Source organism: Zonotrichia albicollis, chromosome 3 (assembly GCF_047830755.1).
Source record: "Zonotrichia albicollis isolate bZonAlb1 chromosome 3, bZonAlb1.hap1, whole genome shotgun sequence".
NCBI lineage: Eukaryota > Metazoa > Chordata > Aves > Passeriformes > Passerellidae > Zonotrichia > Zonotrichia albicollis.
In genome coordinates this window covers 106,708,015-106,732,722 of record NC_133821.1, presented here as the reverse complement: position 1 = coordinate 106,732,722, position 24,708 = coordinate 106,708,015, and the positions used below count along the sequence as shown (strand labels likewise).

Genomic DNA, 24,708 nt, shown 5'->3' with positions numbered 1-24,708 from the left:
TTACACAGTGCATGCAAATAACTGTAATGTATTATGAAATTTGATTGTACATATCAAACTAATAAAGATTTGGAGCAAGCATTCTCCAATAAACACCCTGACAAGAGCAGAAAATCTCAGTATGTAATAGCACAGATATTGAACTTGAATATTTAATGAACTTGTATTATTCATGTGAAGATAGCATTCCAAAGAAATATGCAGAGCTGTTAGATTAAAAGTAATATAAGAGGAAAGTGGAAGTTGTCTAAAAGAAGTCTTATCAATAGCAGGGAAAACACTTGTATTTGTTTGGATCCCTTATTTCATTGTGCAGTCAAGGCAGGCCTGGAATTGTATCCCAGAGTGAGCTCACTTTAACAAGGCACCTTTACAAACAGCAGCAGTTCCCAACTCATCTGCATGTTAAGCACCTCCTCCCTCCCTCCCTCCCTCCCCTCCCAGGACTAGGTTTTGCTGAGAAGTTTAGAGAAGCTGACTAACAAGAGAAGCCATGTCTTGACTTTTTGTGTTAAAATTGAAAATATTATGTATTATATCATGTAAGATATAATAAGATGCATAAGTGACCACGGTTAAAACTTCAAAAACCTGTGCAACAAGTATTTTGATTCTTATCACTGGGCAAAAGCAATTTTCTCTATGCCATAAAGCTCTTGTTGTGTTTCATCATTCTGTTGGGTTACTGTTTTATTTATGATTGTACTTCAGAATATTGACTGAGGTTATAAAAGCAAATAAATTGGAGGGCTCTCTTTTTCCTGGGAAACAGTGTGTGTATTAATAGCAGTCATAAGGGGAGGCAAAAGGATATGTTTGATTCTTCTACCTGAAAAGTAAAAATGCTGATGAGAAAAAAGAAAGAAGTAGAATCTGGAACTGTAAGACAGAGAGCAGTGACTTGAAAAGTACTTGGGAAAAGACAATCCAGTACTTGCTGCTCAGCTAGACAAGGTTTTGGCCATGCACAAGGATTCCTCATTCAGGGTCTGTGTTTTTCAAATCTGTTTAGCAAAAAAGTGTGTTTAAACAGTAGTACCAATGTTATCCATGACAATGTACCATTACTCTTTGAAAAAAAAATCCATCTGCTATTTTCCATCTCTACTGTGGCTCAGAGCTAAAATAGTAATTTTTGTAATTTAGTGAATGGATATTTTTACAGTGATTATTTCTATGACTATATTTGTTATCTGTCCCGACAACCTGGCTCTCACTGCTAAATTTCAGCACCCTCCATGTTGTCCAGGTGGTCGAGAACAACATATCTTAACCAATTTGTGCCAAGACCATGGTGGTCTTGTAGCTACCTCTAGAGTCTCCTCATTTACTTTTCCTGAGCCCTGAATACTCATAAACAACCCTATTCAGCTGAACACATTTCAGGCTCTACCCTATTGTTTCTTCCAGGTCATGCTGCCTGATCTGGCTGGCTCTGGAAATGCAGGCAGGGGGTAAACCACATAATCTCACATACTTGTGGGAGCAGATGGAAACACACACATTTTCAGACAGGTCCTGGCAAGAGAGAGAGAGTGAGATTGAGAAAACAGTATGGGTGCATACCTACAGAAAATGTGAAAATGCTGCTTTGGAGTACAATTCAGTATGTGGCTTATACTTCCTAGGTGCTGTTTGAGTTATTTTTGAGGCTCATCCTGCCTATCAGTATTGATATGCTGAACACATCCTCAGTTTTTAAAGAGAAAGTTCAGGACCAAATGTAGCATCTGAGTTTCTACAGAGTCACTGAAGCTCCAGCAAATCCCTCCCACAGCCACCTGCCCTGTGCAAGAGCGCAGCCTGGTGTACCTTGCCTAGCCTACTCTACCTCACAGGTTAATGTGTTTTCAGCTGACCAAGGACTGGCAATGTGGATGAGCTGTAGTGGCCCACGGGAAAACCTCAGAGCTGTTGGCCTGAGAAGGGAGGAAAGGATCTGTAAAAGTAGCTGATCTCTTCCACACAGAGGCATTTGGGCGCAGCTTAGCGGCCGTAAATAAACAAACCCCAGTCCAAAAAGCTTAAGAGGGAAACCTCAGTTCCTTTCACTGTGGGCATGTCTCCTCTAAGCCCATTATAGTAATTCTTTCACTTTGGCCATTTTGCTGTTTCCCTGAGAGCTTCAGAGAGGTTAATCTTACAGCTCTATGTTATGATTTCTCTTTGCCCTGCACCATCTCTGCAGACCCAAAGAGCAAGGGCCAGCTGATCTCCACAGCATGTTTGAACACCCTGGGAATGGGCAGGCTATGTGGGGGCTACAAAAGTCTTATTGTGATGAATAAGATCTGTCAAGATCTGTCGGTTTCAAACATGAACAATGTGCAACAGGAAGGTGAAAATTTTTTCAGAGCAATTCAGTCTCCACAGCAGGTGAAGATGGAAGAAATATTTGCTTTTTATCTGTTTCCCTGAGCAGACCATGAAAAATATGCACGCAGACTTTCCAGGTGGGAATAAAGGAGTGCTGAAATGAAGGGGTAAATGCAGAAGAATGTCGTAGCATGTACTTACGTGAAACTTTGTCAAATCTATTACTTTCTGGGAGAAAGTAATGTTACCCATTGAACTTCGGTACATATTTTGAACTAAATTGAAAAAAAACAGGACAATGAGTTTGAAGACAACAAATTTTATTGCATCACATGGAGGCTTTGGTGGAAGAAATTTAGAGATCATTGAGAACAACTATCATCATCTAGAAGACTAATTTCTGCTGTGTGACTGCAGAATTCACTCTAGATCAGCCATAATGCATAGATAACCTGTAAAGGACTGGAAGCTTTTCTTGCTCAAGGGAAACATGAAAACTTCCAGATGAAAATGAAATTGCATTTTAAAGGACATGGGATAGAAGCTTTACCAAATGGACAAAGTCTTTAAACTACTTCAAAATATTTACATTACTTTCTAATCCTACAGTTGCAAGCCTGGAGTCTGACTGCCCAGAGAAGTTGTGGAGTCTCCTCACTGGAGATATTCAAGATATTTGGACACAATCCTGTGCAATGGGTTCTAGGAAGCAGGGAGGTTGAAACAGATGCTCCACTGTGGTCCTGTCCAGCTTAACTATTCTGTGGTTTCCCAAACAAATTCCCCAAGAGTTCTTTCTGTTTCAGAACTGCTGAGATCATATGTTCTGTAAAGTCTACTGTTTACTTTAAAGACATTTTCTGGTGAGAAGTAAGATTTTGCCAAGTCAAAATACATTATTATATTTTTGATATTAAATATCATAGTATTTATCATTTTTCTGTGGAATACATAAAGGATATTTTCCCTTTTTTTTATATTTTCTGTGAGAATTGTATCTTCTTTTGCAGTCACTCAACCTAGCAAGGTGACTAGAGGCATATTACCAAGTTTGTGGTTAGTAGACAGTACCACAATCTGTCTACATTCCAACTGTGTAAAGGCTATTAACAAGACATCTATTAACTGTGTAAAGGCTATTAACAAGACATCTATTTTTTAACAGTTTGCCCTAATAAAGATCTTCAGGTTGCAGCCTTTTAAAGAGAAGTCGTTTCCAGTTTGTAACTGAGGAAGAGAGATTGGTTCTTCAATCAGAATAGTCTTTTTATGTTAATAAATGAGAATGACCAAGTCAAATCACTGTTCTTGGGTGAAAACTGCAAGAGAAGGTTTTGCTGTGAGTTATTCTAACTGTTGCTTCTTTTTCTCTGCTTTCAGAGGCTGGCAGCAAGAAGCTAAAGAGCACGATACAGAGAAGCACAGAAACAGGAATGGCAGCAGAGATGAGAAGTCGTATGGTTCGACAGCCAAGTCGAGAATCCACTGACGGCAGCATAAATAGTTACAGCTCCGAGGGCAAGTAAGTGGCATTAAAAATATCAGTAATGTAGGAGATGTTTCTAATGAAGTAGAAGTTTCTTTCCCATTACTTGGGGTGTCCCAAACTCTAGCTGAAGGGAGTAGCTCTGTGTAAAGATTCTTCCTCTTGAAACATTTGAAAAACTGAACTATTTCAGGTACATAACACAAATTTCATGGAAATTGAAATTGAGACAGAACTTCTTAAGAATTCTTATTTTCCCTGTCACCCAGTGAGGCATTTTGTTCATCAAAAGACAACTAAATTAAGACTGCATTACTCAAAACACAACACAGAGGTGCTTTTTCTTTGAGATATATTTGGATTACCTCATAGTTAAACTTCAGATGTTGTATATGAATCCCTGTGATATGAAACTCCGTTCAGTAGTACTAGATACAAAGAAAGTTTAATTTGGAGTTGTTCCAAGTCTCTTATTAAGAGCTGTAAACCCAGGGCCCAGCTGCCCCATCAGCTGAAGTCAGACAGCTGTGGGGAATGGGGCAGCTGTTTCCATTCACCGCTGAAGTTTGATATGTAGAAAAGGAGAAAAAAAAGCAGTCCTGACACAAAAATATGCAGGAATATTCCAGCATCCTCACAGTTCTCAGTGGAACTCTTACTGCATGTGTCAAGGTGTAGTGGTTACCAGGGAATTCTTAGAAGATGACTCCCCAAATAAAGGGGAAAATGGAGGTGAGCAAATGCACCTTTATAGACCTGGAAAAAAAAATGAGATTTGGACTTCTTTGCTTCACTTTTTTGTATGCTTACTGTGTAACCACAATTGCTATTGCATATTGTATGAGGCACAAAGGGCCAAGGCTGCTGTGGTGGCAGTGGCAAGGATCTGTGTAAAGGTGCCTCCATCATCAGATCTTCTCACCACTCTAATTTTTTTTTGCAACACTGGAACAAATTGCCCAGAGAAATTGTGGATAGGCTTATCATCAGGAGTGTTCACAGCCAGGTTAGATGGGGCTTTGAACTACCTGATCTAGTGAAAGGTGTCCTTGTGCATGGCACACGCATCAAAACTTGATGATTTTTAAGGTGCCTTCAAACCCAAACCATTCTATAGTTCTGTGATAATGCTAAGAATTTTAAGAGCCATGTAAGAAAAATAGGCTCCATCATCACTAATTCAAAACCAAAGCAGATAAAGACTAGATGAAGAATGAGGGACAAGAGTAAAATATCCCAGTGTTTCCCCCATTATGATTCCTTGACTGGCCATTACTTCTACCCTTTCAACACTTCACCCTGCCATTCTCCTTCCCTTCTCTTAGGCTGGAGTGTCAATCTGTAGGGCACCAGTTACTCACCTTGGTGACAAAGGGCCAAATAAACTGGACCCTTTAGGGAGGAGCTGGGGGAGCCTGCTTCCCTGGTTGGCAGTGGAGAGGAGAGGTGGGAGCCCAGCACTAAGGCTGAGGACATTTTCAGTAGAACAGTTTAATCCTCTGTTCCACCCTCATTGTGTGTAAATAGATTGGGCAGGGCTGGGGCAGCCAAGGTCTGGATATGGAGGTCACAGCAGACGTCTCCAGGACAGAAAGGGAGAGCCATAAATTGCTGATTTGAGAATCAGCCTCTGAGTAAGGCAGTGACAAAAGCAAGCTTGAGAAGGGTGGTGCGCGAACGGGGTGCTTTCACCCCAGGTACCTTGTCATGTTCTTTTGCTTGACCCTTAACTGGAGTTTAATGGATTAGAATTAAAACACATTAAGATTAATGTGTACTTCCAACCTTCATTATCATATGTATAGCCAGAAGTGTGATCTCAAGGGAATATTTACAATGTTGTTACCCAGCCTCTGGCAAAATGTAACAAATTTTTGGAAAAAAGGCCAATGAAACAAGCAAGAAACATCTCATAGCAGATGCAAAAGTGAAAGGATAGTGCCACTGGGGAGAGAAGCAGATAGTATCTTGGTGTTGAACTGAAAACCTTGAGATTCTTTTTTTCCTCCAACTAAATAAACCATATTTTAAAAAAAATCCAAACTAAATTCCCGTGAAAAAGCTTACCTTTTGGAAAATAAAGACTTTTCTAAATAAAAACACTGTGCCAAGGGAATGGCATGAAGCTGAATCGGGGGAGATTTAGGTTAGATGTTAGAAAATGTTTTTCTGCCCAGAGAGTGGTCACAGTAACAAGCCTGACTGAGTCCAAGAAGTGTTTGGACAATGCTCTCAGGCACTTGGTGAGATTTTTGGGGCTGTCCTGTGCAGGGCCAGGAGTTGAACTTTGATGATCCTTGTGGGTCCCTTCCATGCCAGGCATTCTATGATTCTATGATATTTTCTGACCAGCTTCAGCCACCAACAGTCAATAAGTTTAATGCAGGCATAGAAAGAGAGGAATGGACTTTTTGTATGCAGCTACTGGGTTTGAAAAGAACTGTGAGTTGAATGGCTGAAGCACACAAGCCTGATGTGCAGAATCCAAAGCTTTTAGTACTAGGTGCTTTTGGTTTTAATAGGAAGTTTGTTATTATTTTTGCAGTCTAATAGGGAATCTCATTTGAAGAAGTGGTGGATGGCCTTCTGGGAAATACATTGTCTAGACTTGGTTCACAGTCTGTTATTTATTTCTCATAATTGTTATAAGGAATTCAAAGCTGAGTCTTCCCACCATGGATCACTCTTTCTCTCCCTATTTGTTTTTTTTTTTTCTTTTGTTATTTTTTGGAGATTGTATATCTATTTTAAAGAAAAAGTGGACACTATGGAATATAAGAAAGCAGCTTGGCAAAGTACACATTATAGCATCATAGAATAGCTTGAGTTGGAAAGAACCTGTAAAGGTAATTTAGTCTAACCCCCTGCCCTGGGGAGGGCCATCTTCAAGATGGGGTTGCTCAAAGCCCTGTCTAACCTGGCCTTGAATGTTTCCATATACACTGTGCTGATGTGTTCAGTTTGTATTGTGACAGAGTGGGGGAGCAACTGCAGATCCAGATTTGTCTGCCAAAATATTTTGGCTAGAGAGTGGCATTAGGTTTAGCTCTAATCACCACTACTGCTACTACCTGCCAGTTTACAGCTTCATTAAACAGCTCCAGCTGTTTAATGTATAATTTAGTGTACACATCTGTTTTCCCTGTTTGTTCTAAGTGATGCGGATGGGGTTTGGATCAATGTAAATCACACACTCACTAATGAAGAACAGGCTATGAAATTTCATAAGGCTTTTTATATTCTCTTATACAAGGTCATTCTTAGTCTTTTTACCTATCAACCTCTTCACTGCTCCTGGAGACCTCCTTAGCAAGACCTATTTTATGGACTACTTCAAGTTGATGTGCAGAATTTCTCTACACTGCTTTGGGGTCCATGGGAAACATAATTCCCGATGCTGCAGAATGATTTGTCATTGTGCATCCTGAGCTGCTTGCCTTGTGTCAGTAGTACTTTTGTGGTAAATACTGTAGGATGACAGAAATTAATCCTATTCTTATGCTTAACCAGCTTCTATTTTGTTTCAGCTTAATATTTCCTGGAGTACGGCTGGGCGCTGACAGTCAGTTCAGTGATTTCCTCGATGGGCTGGGACCTGCACAGTTAGTAGGCCGACAAACACTAGCAACCCCTGCCATGGGTAAGCATGATATGTTCTCCTCTGTTAAATGAATAATAAGACAACTAACTAATGCACACACTGGCAGACTACAGCACCGAAAGGATTTTTACCAAATGTCTTCCTTCATTGTCAACATGAAGGTCTATCTGCAGTCACTGGTGTTCCTATCATGGCAGCACCCAAAGAGGGGTGAAAAACTGTTTGTACCATTTGAGGTGCTGGCTAATCTTATTTGCAATTTGAAGATAGGGGTTTTACTTCCCACACAAAAGTATTGTGACTTCTCCTGTCATATCTCGCTGCAAAATCTCAACTGTTCAGAGTTTGTATTTACTAGACACAGATTATATTGGATGTGACAGAGGGTTTCTGGCCAAACCACACTTTTCCAAGTTTATTTCATCTAACTCCAGAAAGTGAAACTTCTGGAAGCATTTGCAATGACCAGCAATCAGTCACTGATAAAGCCAGGGATTGTCATGAGAGACACAAAGTCCTTTTCTACAACAGCTGCTGGGGGCTATCTGTGATGTTCTCTATTTTCCAGACCAGTCTGCAATTTCCTTTAGCAGCATTAGCTGTAGCTTGTTTATGAACAGGGTATGAGTTGTAGAAGGAGTAACAGAGTGCAAAACTGTGTAATAACTATCTTTGGACACATTTGGGGTTGGAGTTTTTTAAAATATTTTTGCTTAGATATGAGCAGTTCTTAGACATGCTTTAGGATGCTAATTGAGGAGTCCTTGATCCAATACTAGTGATAATATTTCTCCTAGTAATAAGGCTAGTAATATTATCTGATACTAGTAATAATATTTCTCCTGCTGGAAATTATAAATGGCCAATGCTTCAATACAACTGTCTTGGTAAACCAGCTTTAGGAAGCACTAGTGAGACACATCTGAAAAAGGAGAGAGAAACAGAAAAAAAAATTTTCAAAAAACAGTGTTCCCTTCCCAACTGATGAGCAGAAGGAAAACTATATTGAGAATGCTTTGAACACCCTCTAAGGCAAAACTTGCTGTAAAAAATCCAAATGACTGCTACTAAAGCATTCATAAAACATTGAACTTATTAAATTAACATTTTTATTATTATTTTGGAAGAAAATGTATTAGTGAGATTATTTTTCCAATAAATATCTAAATGGCTTTATTGGCATGCATATAAGTGTCTACACTTTCTCTGTTTCTTTTTTTAATCTTGTTTTGTGACTAAAGATTTTTCTGCAGATAACTTGAGTAAAACGTTTATTGTGACTTCTTTAGAACTTTATCTACAATAGGCTCAAGTAGATAGTGCTTTTGGCCCACAAAAAGCACTCCACCATGTTTTAAACAATTTTTAGAAGATCTGCTCGGTGCTATCCTTTCATTAGTTACAATTTGAAGATGTTTGGATTATCGCTCCCCCTTCTGGTTACCTGTTGCATGTTTTATTGTGGATATGAGACAGAGATGTGCTATTAAAAAGGCTTGTTGGAACTTTCCTTTGAACTGTTTTTAGTGCAAAACATGGCTGTGTTTATTCAAGCAAAGTTTAATTGATAAAAAAAATTTTATTGCTGTTCTGTCTTACCTCACATACCAAGGTATAAACGCTGCTTTAATATGCTGTTAGAGAAACGTGAAAATCTCATGCCTAATTAATTTCAAAATGCTGTTTCTCTAAATCCATACTCCAAATTCTATAGTTCAGGATCAGCTATTTCTGAATTTTTTTCGACAATCAGAGCTTACATATCAAATATATACGTTCTCACGTTTCATGGATGTTGGTCATATATTTGCTCAAGTATCATGTAGCTGCTCATGTCATACTGTGCATTTTTTATTCTAAATGGCCTATTTTAATCTAATTTAGATTTCTACTCAGCTGATTCCATGATATATGAAAGTATAGAGATACAATGTTTTGAGCATCAGTACATAGTTTACTGCCCTTGTATTTTATTGATCTAGATCAGAACAGTGCTTAGTCTCAGAGTAAGCAGTTCCCTTTTTCTGCAGGAAATGTCATTTGTCAAAACTCAGGCAAGGAAACAAGTTTGACTGTTTAGAAATGAAAACGGTTTCTTTTTTTAACATGTTGTGACATTTTACTCACACCAAAAATGTGTGTGGAATATTGATAAAAATTGAAAAATTGTCACCTGTGTGCTTCGTGGAGACTTTTGAAGAAAAAAATACCTCTTTTTAGCTGGTATGAACTGTATACCTGGAGAGGGAAGCATGCTCCCTAAGTAAATATTATTTAGTCCCTGTTTAAGGATGGAGAAGCTAAAGGGATCATCAGGAGACACAACACGCACAGTAATGCAGAAGAATAATATAAAACTAGTCTTTCTCATTCTTATACCTTCTCTCCTGTGCTGTACTCCTTCTCTAAAATGTGGGCTTCTTTCTTCTCCCTCTCAGGTGACATCCAGATTGGAATGGTGGATAAAAAAGGCCAGTTAGAAGTAGAAGTCATTAGAGCCCGTGGCCTCATCCAAAAACCTGGCTCCAAATCTACCCCAGGTATGGAAAAAAACTGTACACAGCAGTGCTTCAAGAAGGGAGCAGCTTGTGCTAGTGTTCCTGTCAGTGTCAATAATTTACATAATATATATTGTAATAATACTGTATCATTTTTTATAAGGACATTTGCTGAAGTTCTAGTTATCTATAGAAACAATTATTGAGGAGATTTAGAATCAATACCCCAACCACTGCTTATTGTAAAACCTGGAACAGTTCTTTTAGATAACATTTAGTGAAGATGGTACTTTGCAATCTCTTTAGGAGCTAGAGATGAAAGTGCAATTCGCGTCTGTGTCATTGAAGTGGCAAAGTCTTAAAGGTTCCTTTTGCTTTGAACTATCTCTGACCCCTGAGCCTTTACAGAGAATCCAAAATAGCTGTCAGTGACAGCTAACTTCTGGAAAAAGAAAATGTTTTTAAAATGACTGACATGACGTGTAATTGTTGTTAGTAAGATCTTAGATCATTACATTCAAAGTTTATGAAAGTCAAATTGATTTCTTGTGGGCTGTGTCATCCTTTTTATTAATATAATTGTATTCAGATTATACAATTGTGAGGATAAAATGAAAATAATGTGTGTCATTTTCTTTCTACTCTGCTTCCTTTTAAGGCATTTTTCCTCCATTTCAGATATGCACTGTAAGTCCAAACATAACATTCTTGATGTTCTGTTTACAGCTCCGTATGTTAAAGTGTATTTACTGGAAAATGGAGCATGTATAGCTAAGAAGAAGACAAGAATTGCAAGGAAGACGCTTGATCCTCTGTACCAACAGACACTGGTTTTTGAAGAAAGTCCACAGGGTAAAGTCCTTCAGGTGAGTTTCTTCTTAATCCCATTTTAGGCTGTCATTTGGGGAATCACTTGCATGTTCACTTAAATATAACGAGTATGTGTAAATCCACTCCCAGTCACTAAGCATTTAATTTTATAAATACCATTACAGACATCCTTGTGGCTTGTGGTTTCAGAGTTGCAAAATGTCTTATTGCATTAAGCATTTCTCTTTTGTTGACTGTTGTTCCTGCCTTGACATGAGGTTTTCCCATGAAAGGGAAGCAGTCATTCACTCTTGAGAATAACATTGTCCTTACATTAACGCATATAACAACAAGAGTGAACATACGTAAGCACAGGTTTAAGAATATAACCCTGTATAAGCATGGATTTAAGGGCAATCATGAACCTTAATTTTATGTTCTTCCAGGTAATAGTCTGGGGAGACTATGGCCGAATGGACCATAAATGCTTCATGGGAGTTGCCCAGATCCTTCTGGAGGAACTGGATCTGTCCAGCGTGGTAATAGGCTGGTATAAATTATTTCCACCTTCATCGCTAGTGGATCCAACATTGACTCCCCTGACACGTAGGGCTTCCCAGTCATCTCTGGAAAGTTCAACTGGGCCTCCCTGCATTAGATCATAGTAGCAGGTGCTGTCTATTCAAAACATCACCCAGGATAACAATTGGAACCAGATATTCACATGACAAGAAACACTGTTGGAGAGAGACAATCACTTCCGTTTTTGCTTGTAGTAGTTATCCAAACGTTTGTCTGTCTGTCGAGAGATGGCTTAAATTGACAGAAAAAAGGTATATCACATACAGCTAATCTATTAGCAGCTACCACTGATGCTTATAATGATTAAAAAAAAAAAAAAAAGAAAGAAAGAAAGGAAAAAGAAAAAAAGAGAGGGACATTTAGATTCGACCTAAGTCAAAGATGACCCAAACTGGAAGCTCTCACTCTGTTAACAATGTTGTTTTTTCACATTTTGAGAGAGCCCTCAAGCAGTGTTACCTTCCTGGTGTTTCAGCAGTTTTTCTGTACTTGTCACTTCCACTAGTTTTTTGCCACGTGATTCTGCTAGTTTTGTAGAAGTCCTCACAATGCTAACAGAGACCCTTCCTTTCTTTTTCTAAACCAAACAAAAAAGGGCTGAAGCATATCTCTGTAAGCATCGTTAAAGTGTTCAACAGCCACAGTTACAATTCCAGCGAGTTCAAATAGTTCCTCAGTTCTGGTACTTACAAGTCTTTCACATGGGAACCCAGAACAAATGACCGATCTAAGTTATATTCTTAAAAATAGAAATCATCACAGTGCCACTTTTTCTTTGTAAAAAGCAGATATGTTTGCATTATATATATATAAAATAATTTTTCTGTTTATGATGTTTTGCATGGAAGAATTTTGAAGAATTCTGCAACTACTGCTGGGGACTGGTATAAAGCAGCTTTAGTCTTAATTTTGACATTGAATATGTTACTGGTAATGCAATTTTCCTCCTAGAATTGGAGAGGAAATACTCATGTTTCTGTGTATAAATGTATATTTGACTTCCCAAAATGTTGACCAGGAATGAATTGAGCATATGACACTTTCAGCTGTACCCAGGCTTCTCTGATGTGTGTCGCTTCAGACGCACCTGTCTGCCCTGGATAGAGCATGGTATGAGTTGTTCAATGTTTCACTGGAGATTCCAGTTGAAATATTCTGCACTTACTAATGTTTTTACCAAATTTTAGTTTACATTTCTTTGAGATTGATGCAAGCACAAGGCTTGATTTTTTAACGCAAGATATCTTACTTTTTGGAGAAAAAAAAATCAAATTTCAATTTGCTTTTTATTCATTTGAGTTCTTCTTGGCCTTGAAATCCCTTGTGATATTCTGTAAATGTGCGAAGAACTGCAGATTCCTGCAGGTGCATTGATATGTTTCCCCTCCTTTTACAGGCCATTGAATTTTGTGATCACACAAATAGAGCAGCATGACTTGGAACTGTTCAAAGCTGCATGCACGTTTTGTAAAAAGAGATGAAAAAAGGTTATTTAATAATGTATGTTAGTTCCACATAGGCCAGCTTGTATGTTGCATGTACTTGTACAGTTTGCTCGTAATTACTATACTGAAGTAACCAAGAAATCTAAGCCATCCATTTTTCTTATAGACATTTTGCAGGTTTTAGCCAGGCTAGGTCTGTGGGTCTGGTGCTAAATGTCTATAGATGGACTTTATTTTTTACCCTATGGAAAACGTGATGTAGTACGGACCAAATTCCTTCTAATAACTATTTTGGTGTAGATTCCTACTGTGGGGCTGTAACACATGTAGAAACTGTGTACACACTAGGTTTTAATTCATAGACATACTGCCTGCACCAAGTGAACTATTTATTATTACTCAACACATGGGAATTATTCTGCCCATCTTTCCATAGGGCACAGATTGGTTACTGCTCGACCTGCTGAGCAGGAAGAACTCAAGCATTGGTGCACTACTACTAGATCCTGTTCTGTCTTAGTGGACAAAAACCAACTAGCTATAATTCGATAGTATCTTTCTATTTTGACCACTTGTCTTAACACTCCCCTGTGCTTTTAAATGAACTTCCAACTCATGTTATGTAAACATGTTTAATAAAATTTCCTTTTCATGTCCAGTGTAGTAGTTGTGCTCTCTGTATGTTCTGAGGTTCATCTGTGATTCTGCTTGCTGCAGGACTGTGTGATACGTGTTAAGGAACAGTAAAATAAGTAATTTCTATGGTTCTTTTGATTGCTGTAATAGTGTATGTTGAAATCTGGGGCCAAAAACTGAGGCCTGGTGAAAGTCATGTTTGGTTGGCTTCCTTTTCCCTGAGAAAGCAGCCAAATTGTGCTCTCATTTGTTGAAGCAGGCAAATTGATGTTAAAAAAATTAGCCAAATTATTATCTATTGAAATCAAATCAGTTTGTTGGAGAGGAATGATGCTGTGGCTGCATGTAGTAGGGCAGCGGGGTGATATGAGTCAGGCACCAGGGCTCCACTTGGTGCGTGCTGAGCCTTTAAGATACGAGAACAACTACTGACCTTTGGCACTTTTTAAAACCATGAACATGCCCTTCTGTTGGGATGCTGTTGTGAACAATGCTTTATAGAAATTTACCTGAGAGCAGAATTTGGCACTAAAATTTTGCTAGAGAAGCAAAGGTTATGTACTTTTATTTTTAGTTTTCCATGTCCCACAGATATCTGATCACAATTTAATAATAACATGACAGTATTGCCTCACTTTGAACACTTTTGTTTATTACTTTATTTAATTGATTACATGGTTAAGATACTGAAAAAATGACTAATTAAACATGGTAAATCTCTGAACAAAAGGCATGTTATTCTGTGTGGTGGGAGTGATCTGTTTAAATACAGAATTTTTCATTCTGTTGCAAAAAGCCCTCAACTTTATTAATCTCATTACTTTGACCACTGTGTCTACTACTAGGACATCTTTTCCTTTCTGATCCTGAGAAATAAATGAAGTCCAGCATTCTGGACCATTGCTGATCTCCCCCTAGAGGACAGAAAATATGGCAGCAAAAGAACATGCTGAACTACTTCATTTATGGTGTTTCTGATGAAAAGGGATCATAAATGCCAAGATTTCAGGAATAAGGTAGCAGAGCACACTAGGTCAGATAAGTTTTGTGCTGGACTCCTTTCCCAGGGACTGCTGCCTTTTAAAAACTCATTGCTGAGTGTTATAATACACAAATAAATCAGCTGAAGTTCCCTCTTGGTTTTCCCTTAAGAAGGCAGTACTCCCTTATATACACGTCATGCAGGGGAAGAGCAAAGATTATTAAACTCATAATGCCTCTCATATAATCACACAGTTCTTTTCTTTGTGATGCATAAGTTCTAAATTTTATATTCAAATGCAAATTTATGTCCCTCTCTGTGGGTAAAGGAAGAAGCTTTTGGCCTTAACTTTTGTGTTACAGAGGCATCAGAACTGCTGTGAGTGGATAGGAAAAAACGGAGCTTCACAACCTCATGTTTTCATAATTCATGGAAAAATTACATGTACAGTTTGGCTGCCTGTTTTCTCAGAAGTCAGGTTCAACCCAGATATACACAGAAGTCAAGTTCAGAGAGGGCTTTCAGTGGCTATTCTGTGTCCCCCAAGATTTTACTTACAGCCTGTAACTTGTCCTCAATGAAGTTGTCTGTTTGCAGCTCCTGTGGAGTCATTTACTCCACTATATGCAGCCCATTTAAATCAAGGAAAAGGAGTTATGGGATTTTTACTCTTCTTTTGCCTTAAATGAAGGAAGTCACCTGACAGTTTTCCTTTAAAGCCCCAAATGCTCATTCTATCATACCCTGCAAGCATAGCAGAAAGCAATCTGCAAGAAAGTTTACTGTTGTCAAAGGACGAGATTTCTTTCTCAAGCTAGATGATGAGCATTCTGGTTGCTGTAAGTGATTAAAAACTATTCTAACAACTATCAAGAGTAGAGTCTCAATACTTCCAGTCCATTGGCTACTCTCTAGGAGAAGAAGAAAATGCACAGGTCATGTATGAATTTTCTCAGTGTCTGCAAGAATGACCATGTGTGCTGGTGGTTAAATACCATACTTATGAAAGAGGTTGTGTGTGGCAGGCATGTCACACAGATCAAATGGTCTTCTGAGTTTTGTAATCCAAACTCCCCCCTGGGGTGCAGAGACAGTAGGGGAAACTGCCTTCTAGGTGATGCTCATGAATCAGCTGCTGACCCTGGTCTAATGAAATGCTCCTTAGTTATGTATTTTCTAGTCATTGGTATGTTTTGAAGCCATAGTTTTGAATTGGGACATAAAACCTTATACATTCTGCCTCGTCACGTCAAAATGTCTTAGAAGGTACTGAGAGAAAGGGCATAAAGTTATCAAAATCTCTATACTGGAGTTTACCAATACAGAAATTCAGATAAGGCAAATATGCAGCTGTATGTTTACCTCTGCTAGTATGCGAATGGCATTCTCAAAAACCAAGTCTTTTGGAGGTTTCAACTACTTGTTGCTAGAAGAGTAACACCTAAGAATTTCACAGAAATTTTTAGATTGCCTCTGGAAAAATTGCCTTCAAAAGCTGATGAGCAGGAGCTCATTATTAGGATGCTCGTTGGACAACTCAGAATTATTTATTCTTATTACTTTTAACATGTCTGCAGCTTCAGAGCCCTGCCGAAATGCAGTTACAAATCAGTAGTGGCCCACGTGGTAAAGCAGTGGTCTGTAGTGAAAGGCTGTGTGATACCACCCTCTGTGTGGTTTTTCACTGTCTGAAATCATTCATTTCATTCATATCAGTGAGATATACTGTGTGACTTTAACAACCTAGTTATGGGTTTCTGAACTCATCATTTTGTGATGAATTAAATGGGCGTAGGTGAAATTCCCCATTTCAAAGATATTGCATAAATACAGACAGAGCAGAATATAAATATTCAAAAAGCATTTGTGAGGTCCTCGGGGATATAAATGACATAAGAAGATTTCCTCTTCTCCTGGCTCCCAAAACATTTTTACACTGACAACTATCAGGAAGAAATATCTTCTGTATTGAATCTCGTCGCACTATTTCAGCTACAGACAAATAAAAGTTCCTGAGCCAAAGCAAAATGCTGATTTTTTTTTTTTTTTTAGTTTGTGCCAACACCTATACAAAGCATTTCTAATAGAGAAGATGTCTCCTGTTCCAGACTCCTACTCTTCAGGAAATACAGCATCACTATCACCTCTGCATTTCCAGCAGCTTGCCATCGTCTGGTCTGACTGGCCTAGGCTGCTTCATTGCAGCAGGTCTCCACAGAACCAAGGTGCCCATGTCCATGCTAGACCAGTGATTATAGAAGGCAGAATAAAAATTCCATTTAGAACAAGCTCATACAGAGGGCAGTGAGACAATCCTAGATATTTTAACAACTCTTGTCATGCAATTTAAACCAAAAATTAAGATTTTCAAATTCAGCAAATATTGTAAAATAGCAATTCAATTAAATGTTACAGTATATACCAAAAAGATTTCTTTTAAAGTCTTTTAAAGATTTTTAAAGTCTTTTAAAACTGTATTTGCATATTGCAGAAAGAGTGTCCACACAGAGGGGAAAAATGTAACAATATTACACTAACATGTAAGAAGAAAAAAGATCTAATGCTATCTAATTCAGAGAGTGAGAGATAGCTTAGAGGGAAATGTTTTCTAAACATTAATTACTGGGCAAAGTTAGAAGCCAAAGCCAGCAGCCGCATTACACTTGGGCTACTGTCTCTTAAAGTGGCAGCAAAAGAGAGAGCCCACAAACAGCATCCTCCAGTTTAGAAAGGGGTGCCTTTCTTCCAAAGTGACAGGGTCTGAGATCAAGTCAGCAACCCTTCAACCCTTGAGTGCATAGGAATGGAAAAACAACAACAAAAACAAACAAACAAACAAAAATTACAATAAAAAATAAAGGTTTAAAAAACATGCAGAATACTTTCTTAGGATTTTGAAGGCCTGAGAATGGAGCCCTGAACCAGACAGAGAACATCTGGATTTGGAATGAGTCCCCAGGTATCCCTTATAGTACAGGTCAGAAGGACTGGATGTCTGTTAGCAGTCAGTGCTACAGAGGCGGCTTTTCCTAACGGAGCAGTTTTCATGTACAGCCTGCCCATGCTTTTTTCTTTGTGGATGGTCTGACACATGCACTGCCTGTGAAATTTATGTAAAGGTGACATAAAGGTGGGTATATTTAATCTCAAATTCTATGTTGTGTAAAAGAGTTTTTTGCATCAGCTCTGATAAAGCTTCATATATGATATTAAAGAAGTCAGGTGATGGGTGAACCAGTAAGTCAGAAACAGCAGAGCAGAAGCCTGGGAAGCATAGGGGGGGAGGAAGGAAGGAACAGAAATGGTGCCTCTGTTCACCTGGGAGGACCAAAAAGGGAGACCCAGGGAATAACTTATGGCATAATTGCTTGGCCCCTGTCTTTTTGATTGAAAGTCTCAAAAAGAAGTGGCTACTCTTTGAAGCCTTATAGATGCAGTGCACATCCTCCTGAAGGGTCAAGGGATTTGGCCCAACTTCATTGCGTTGGTATTGGAAACAGTAGGGCTTGTCAAAGTGATATCATGCACGGTTAGTTGACAAGGTGGTGTAGGGTCATAGGTTGGACTTGATGATCTCAAAGGCCTTTTCCAACCTAGTTGATTCTGTGATTCTGTTTTACTTTCTAACAGGTGACTCTCTAGCAGTTAACCAGGATGGGAGAAGTAAGTTAATGGCACAAATCTTTTTAGTCTCAAAAGGCATATAAAGTCTGTAATTGATGGGAACAGGAAGCACCAACAAGCTTCTCACAGGCACCTTGGGACTGGCTTCTTGACCTCTTTTGCTTCTTTTTATCTGGTAGGAAAAAGGCTCTGAGACTTGTGAGACAGCTGAAGTACAGTATCTGCTCTTCTAAAAAATGTAAGAAATTTTCTCATTCCCTCCTCTTGCCCTTTTTCCGATCATTGTTCTTGCAAAACTGTGAGGCAAAATTTAGTGGAGTTTGGTGCCTGGACTCAGCTTTCAGGTGTTCTGCTCCAGTGCTGCCAGCAGTTCACTTGATCCCCAAGCCTATTGGTGGAACAGACCAGCAATCCTAAACTATTCATATTAAAACAAATAATGCAACCCTCAGGCCTTTTTTATTCATGATGTGCATGAAAAGACAGAGGGAAGTAACACAGCAAATTTTCTTTTTTAATTTCTAATTAAATTCCAGCTGCACCAGACATCACTGCTGTGCTACGTGCATAAAGCTTCAGCTCTACTATACATGCGGGCTTCTTTGTTAGGTGTCTGTTATGCCATTCTTAAATCATGCTTCTGTAAAAACAAACTCCAAAATGTAAAAGGGGAGAGGGAGATGTCACCATGGCAGGGCTTAGACTTCCTCTTTGTTCTTTACATGGGTATCTCCCCCCAGCCTCCCAACACCAGCACTCATCTTAGTCTTGTTCTCTTACAATTTTTTTGTGTGATACCAGCTCAGAGCTGAATCTTGTTAACTCCAAAGAATACGTGTTGGATTCGTCAACATTACATTTCTTCAGAGAGTGAAAATGAATGGAGGAATCCAGAGGAGGACTGTTGAATACCTCACCTCTCTGGGGCTGCTCTTCAGTTTGTACATGGCTGCTCTCATGGCTGGTTTAATTCCACTGTTTCCCCCCCTCACATATGTCATGCACACTGTGCATTTTTATGGACTCTCTATTTGCTTTGTCTGCGCTGTAGAACATGGAACTTGGCCACTGATTTCAATGAGGCTGAACCCAAAGCGCTTTTGTGAGAAAGGTAGCTGACACAGACAGTGCACACAGTGTGGCAAGGCTCTTCAGGTGACAACACCCAAAGCAGGAGGCCAGCCAGCCATGCCAGCCATGCAAAGCATAGGGCTTCATCTGCCTTTCAAGGAGGCAACGATCCGTGTGGCAACGGCAGAGGTGGCAGCCTCTGTCTATGACAGCAGGACATCGCCTGGCTCGCGGATGAACCCCTTCATTTCTTATTTTCATCAACGCCCTGGCAAGTAAGAGCAAAAGCTGACATGTTCTGGAAATCCGCGGCTTCAGAAGCGCCGCCGCAGAGCAGGGCTCTGGGCTGTACCAGCCCAGGTGGCCCTGAGGCGACTGAAGGGCAGCGGGATGGAAAACCCGCCGTCACGGGCTGCCCAGCCCAGGCCTTGCAAGTACTGTTAGCAACGCAGAGACGTAAATCTGCCTGGGGAAACGCACTCGGGGGACAGCGCTTGGCTGCGAGCAGCGGAAAAGGCCAAAGAGCGGTCAAAGCCGTACGCGGGTGGGCGGCAGCCCGGTGCCTCACGGCGGGCAGCCCGGTGCCCCGCGGCCGGCATCCCGGTGCCCCGCGGCCGGCAGCCCCGTGCCTCACAGCGGGCAGCCCGGTGCCCCGCGGCCGGCAGCCCTGTGCCTCACGGCCGGCGCGGCCCCGCGGCCGCCACTCCTCCCGCGGCCGCCGGGGGGCGCCGCAGCACCGCGGGCAGCGCCGCGCCGGCCCGGGCCCGGGCCGCCCCTCGCCCCTGCGCGGGCCCCGGCGGGAATGCGGGGGACGGGCGTCAGCCGTCGTCAGGCGCTCTTTTTATGGGAGAGAAAAAGAAAAAAAACAGCTGTATGTTTTTTTCCCAAGTGTCGGATGTTCTCTGGATGTGCAGTGAAACCGGGTGTGTGATCACTGGCTATGCCTGTCTGCTGGTTACGCGTAAGAGCTCTCAAAACAGTCCAAAGTTCTGCAGGAGGTATCATAAAGCATACAAAGAAATAATGGTTATATTTAACAGTCCGCCCTGTTCTCTGATTCAGTAGTGATTATGAACTCACTTAAATCAATGTAGTTCCTCTAAGGAGTGTTTAAAAAACACATTTTTCCCCATTCCTGCATTATTAGCAGTGGCTGCTCTGACAGATTAATGTCAGGCTACCGTGTCGTTCCATGACAAGGCTCATTTTGTTTTCCAAGGGCTGCTTTTATTGTTAGACTGTGCTGTACCCTCACTACACCTTTGTAAATTTCCAATTAAGCTGCAAGTCAGATACATCAGGAGAATTTCTTGTGACCAGCGAAACCTTATGCTGGAGTATTATTAAACTTCAATGATAACCTCCTTAAGGAGAAGAAAGAAGATATTACTCCTGACAACCAAAATGGTTTGAAAGGTTAGGTACTGCTTATCTAGCTGCTATCTAAGAAAGCTAAGTCAACAAGAGCATAAAAAAAAAGATTTTGCTCAGTCAGAGGGGATAAAAAAGGAGGCTGGATTTGGGGAAGCAAGGTCTAGTTTGACCTGAGCCGTAAAAAAGCACACAGCACCATGAAAGACCTAAAGCAGGGAACTGCACGGCACTGTTTTGCACCATGTAGCTTAGCGTGCTCTTTAAGTTGTCAAATGAATGGATTAAAGTCTACATGCCTTCAGCTCACCAACATCCTCAAACAGTGAAAACTAAATTTTTCTGGGACTTGGGCTCAGGCTGACCTGGCAAGGAGAACCTTACAGTTCAGCTGAAGGCCATCAGACAGTGCAACAGTGAAGGGGCCAAGCCTTAAGGCCAGTGCTAGAGCTTCTCTACACAAATCTCAGTGGGCAACAACACAGCACCCTGGCTTAGGACTCTAATGCAGCTGTTGGGAATCTGAAAAGGGAGCACAACTAAAAGAATGGTGCTCAACTTGTTATAATACTGAGAGTGAACAAGGAACAGCATACTTTGCTACCCCTCTGCTTGTTTAGCTTCAGCAACAGTGTTCTGTTAGATGGCAATGACAGAAGTACTTACTTTGTACAAGTCCTTACTTTTTATGCTTTGGAAGATTCCAAGCATAAAAGTCTGCAATTGTAAAACCCACCATTTCTCAAATTAGCTGGTGTTACAGGGTAGCTGCACTCGGTGTCAGTGTCACACTAGGTCGCAGGTCAAAACTTCATACACTTAACCCTGCATTTCCATCTTCTTGGAGCTCCCCTCTCCTGTGTAAGATGAAGGAGGTCAACAGAAAATGTCCTTGGAATTTTTCCCCCAAGCGCCAGGAAAAGAGGCCATGCCAGGAGACATGTCCAATGAATGTATCCTTATGTCCTGGCAATGTTTGGTTGCTAGAAAAGCTTCTCTAGTTAGCAACTGGCAGAGCTTACAGCAGCCTTCAACCTGCTATAACATGCTCTGAAGTGAGGACTGCTGCAGGCAACACTTACTTCTTTTGAACTATGCTCCAGTCTGATGTGCACATGTTGCCCTTCAGCAAGCTATCACAATTGCAGGCAGAGAAGGGAGGGCCCTGCCTGCAAGCTACAGCCTCCAGTTGTGAAGCTCTCTTACTTCCTTGTGAATGGGGCTGGTGAAAGCCTGCCGAGTTGGCTTCACCTGGGTATGCGAGCAAGATTCAGCAGGACTTGTTCACAAAAGTTGACACCAGACCAAGCCCTTCAGATGCACATTCCTAAGCCCACTCCTCCCCTTTAGGGTATTTTATGGGAGCCACTCCCAGGTTTCCCCCTCACCTTAATTACCTTTTTGTAGGGATCAGCTCTGTCTGTGTGTGCATGCTAATGCTAGGGAGGGCTGTCAGTGTAGCTTTGCAGCCCAATCTCTTCTATGATCCTGTGGCTTCAGGCTGCAGCTTTTTTTCCCAGTGCTTAAATGCAACACGTGGATATTAGGCAAGGGCAAGAATTTGCTTTCTCTTGCACACAAAACAAGGAAATGTATTCTGCCTCACCACAGCTGCCGCAACCACAGCTGCACTGCCGAAGCAGATGCGCTTGCTGGCCTCTGCCCCTTCCCTTATTGCTGTTCCTCCTCTCAAGTCTCTAGACACCAGTCCCAGAGTGGGGACTGCAGAGTGTCTCTTGAGGTGGACAGAGGAGCCCTTGGTAAGTGAGCTGCAGCCACATGCAGAGCACTAGAGATGAGAGCTGGCATGATCCCAGGCGAGTATTGAACCAAAGGATGTACAAGGCAATCTGAGGAAACGCCTCCTTGGACGTACACTTAATAGGCTGGAGTTAATGGTCCTTGCCTTGCAGCCCTCGTAAAGTCCCACTGGAAACCGACTATGGTAAGAGGGGCTAGGAGAGCAGAGACACAAATTGTTAGCTCCCAGCATGATTCAGAAGTATCTCTCCACATTACTGGTGTGAGTCAGAGCCTAGAAAGATCTTTGTGATCTGTGAAGATAACTCAAAGAATCCCAACCCTTGAGAAATAATTTCAGACATTAAATTGGTCTTGTCTCCAGATCTGAGCTAATTTTTGGTGGATGCAGAAGTCCCTGGATGAAGGTTAAACAGAGTGGCTGAACTTACCTTGTCATTGGCTTTCTTGTTGTTGGTTGGTTTGGTTTAGTTTTGGGGTTGGGCTTTTTAAATGCTTTTGTGGTGGGTTTTTTTGTATCTTTTTGTGTTTCAAAAGGATTGAAAAGAAGTGGAAACGCTAACGGGTATTTTGGCTTGTTCTGCTGTGTAGAGGGTTTCTGTGCCAGTTACCTAGGAAACTGCTGTAGGATTGAATTTGGATGGATGTGTTGTCAACTGCAAGTGAGTACAGTGGCTTTTCAAGAGATGGGGAAAAGGGTAAAATGCAGAGAAAATATAAATGCCTGTAATGTGATTCCTGGGTAAGACGGTGGTCCTATCTTTTTAACTGGCATTTTGTAGGCACCCTGACAGCCATACAAAGGGATCACAGATGGAGTGCATGGCCATGCCTTGGCACCTGAGCTTGAATGCCCACATGTTTGTAAGCTGGGTTAGCATTCATCTAAATGTCAAACCACGACTGCAAAAAATTTTACTGAGGTTGTTATTAAGCGTTTTGCCCATTTTATTACAACAGAGTTATGATGATCCAAAGAAATTTTACAGCCTTTCTAGAAATTTGGACTGCAGCACTGCAAAACCATTTGTAAAAAAAAATAGAAATAAAAAGTACAATAAAAGACATTTAATTGTTGATATACTTCTAAAGGCTTATGCAATGAACAAAAATGTGACTGCAGAGCTTTTCCTGGAAATCATCAATAATTGGCCTTTTTTAATACAGCAGCAAAAAACTGTGGAAAAGCAAAGAAGTGCTTCAGTCTGGGGGAATTCTACTGATGTCTGTCATATCTGCCATGATGGCTAAATCTGGAAGTGGTTACTTACCTCACAGGAGCCACAACTTAGAATGGTCCATGGCTGAAAAAAAAAAAAATTAGCAAAACAGTGGGGATCACTTAGAATAGAACTCTCACACTTTCTCCTATTTCCCCCCCCCCCCCCCCCCCCATTCCAAAACACTCACAGGATTAACATTTGGGCTTATACTGAACACCAATTTCCTTGTATTTCTCCTACAAAGTGCACTTCAAATGGCAAATGCAAACTCCTAGTAGTTTATTCATGTTATGACAGGTGTCACTAGTTGGCAGAGCTACATGTAATCTTCAAAGGTTTGGTTTCTTCCCCCGCCCCCAAGCAGGTGAGCAAGTTTCCAGCCTGGAAAAGACAGGTTGTGCTGCTTGTTTTGGGTCAGGCAAGTGCACCGGGTAAGAAGAAGCATTGCCCTTGCTCTTCTGGCTAAAGCTCTGAGGTGGAGCCTGCTTCAGAGCCACTTTCTAAGGCCAGCTTGTCCCTATTCCCTACAGCTGTGCACCCACCAGTGTGCTTACATCCTCTGCATTTCTCTCTGCAGATGCTTCTCTCCTCCCAGGGGTCTAAAATGATTATGAACTTACCAGTTCTAACTTCTGGTCTGACTCAGGTTGGAAGTGAGTGCTGCCCAGGCTCTACCTTCAGGGCAGGATCGGTCTCTTGGAGCTGAGGGTCAAATGATGGTCCCACCAGACATCTGGTCAGCTTCTATTGCAGTGCCACATGTACATGACTGAGCCAGAGCACCTTGTGGGCATACCTGGGCTCTGCCCCTGCCTGCATTGCTTTCCAGGAGGCCAGGCCGTGTGGGCCCAGCTGCTGCTGTTGCTGTCATAAACAAGCTGTGGTATCTCCCATGTCTTATCAGCTATTTATAAGAATATAGACACCCCGATCACTATTTCTTCAACAACATCTTTAACAATATTTACATTGGAAATTACTCAAAACCTATAAAACTGCATGCTGATGGACCTGGAGGTGGCTCCAGTTCATTCTGTTGCGTCCAAGCTTTCCCTCTGGCCTCTGTCTTTGAAGATGGGCTGAAGTGATATCCAGAACTGGACTCCCTTCCTCCCTGCTCAAACAGATGTGCACACAAACCTAAGCAGACTCCTCTATTTCAGGCCCATCTGTAACCTGTGTAATGAATAATGTACAATGAATTTGTGGTCTACATGTTTATTAAGTGACTCAGTATTTCCAGTGGAGATTTTGTGCTCATGTTTTACTCACATCTCAAAACCCACTCACTCTTTTATTATC

General features: G+C 40.9%; 1 protein-coding gene across 49 annotated transcripts in view; it reads left to right on the top strand.

Moving 5' to 3' along the window:
* Window positions 1–13,396, top strand: part of RIMS1 (regulating synaptic membrane exocytosis 1) — a 307,441-nt gene extending 294,045 nt beyond the window's left edge. For all 49 annotated transcript variants that reach the window (XM_074538418.1, XM_074538438.1, XM_074538423.1 and 46 more), the window contains 5 exons: window positions 3,697–3,838; window positions 7,330–7,442; window positions 9,842–9,943; window positions 10,628–10,767; window positions 11,158–13,396. In XM_074538418.1, coding sequence (XP_074394519.1) covers window positions 3,697–3,838; window positions 7,330–7,442; window positions 9,842–9,943; window positions 10,628–10,767; window positions 11,158–11,376 — 716 coding nt within the window. In that variant the 3' untranslated portion in view covers window positions 11,377–13,396. The remainder of the gene's footprint in view (window positions 1–3,696; window positions 3,839–7,329; window positions 7,443–9,841; window positions 9,944–10,627; window positions 10,768–11,157) is intronic.
* Window positions 13,397–24,708: the final 11,312 nt, after the last annotated feature.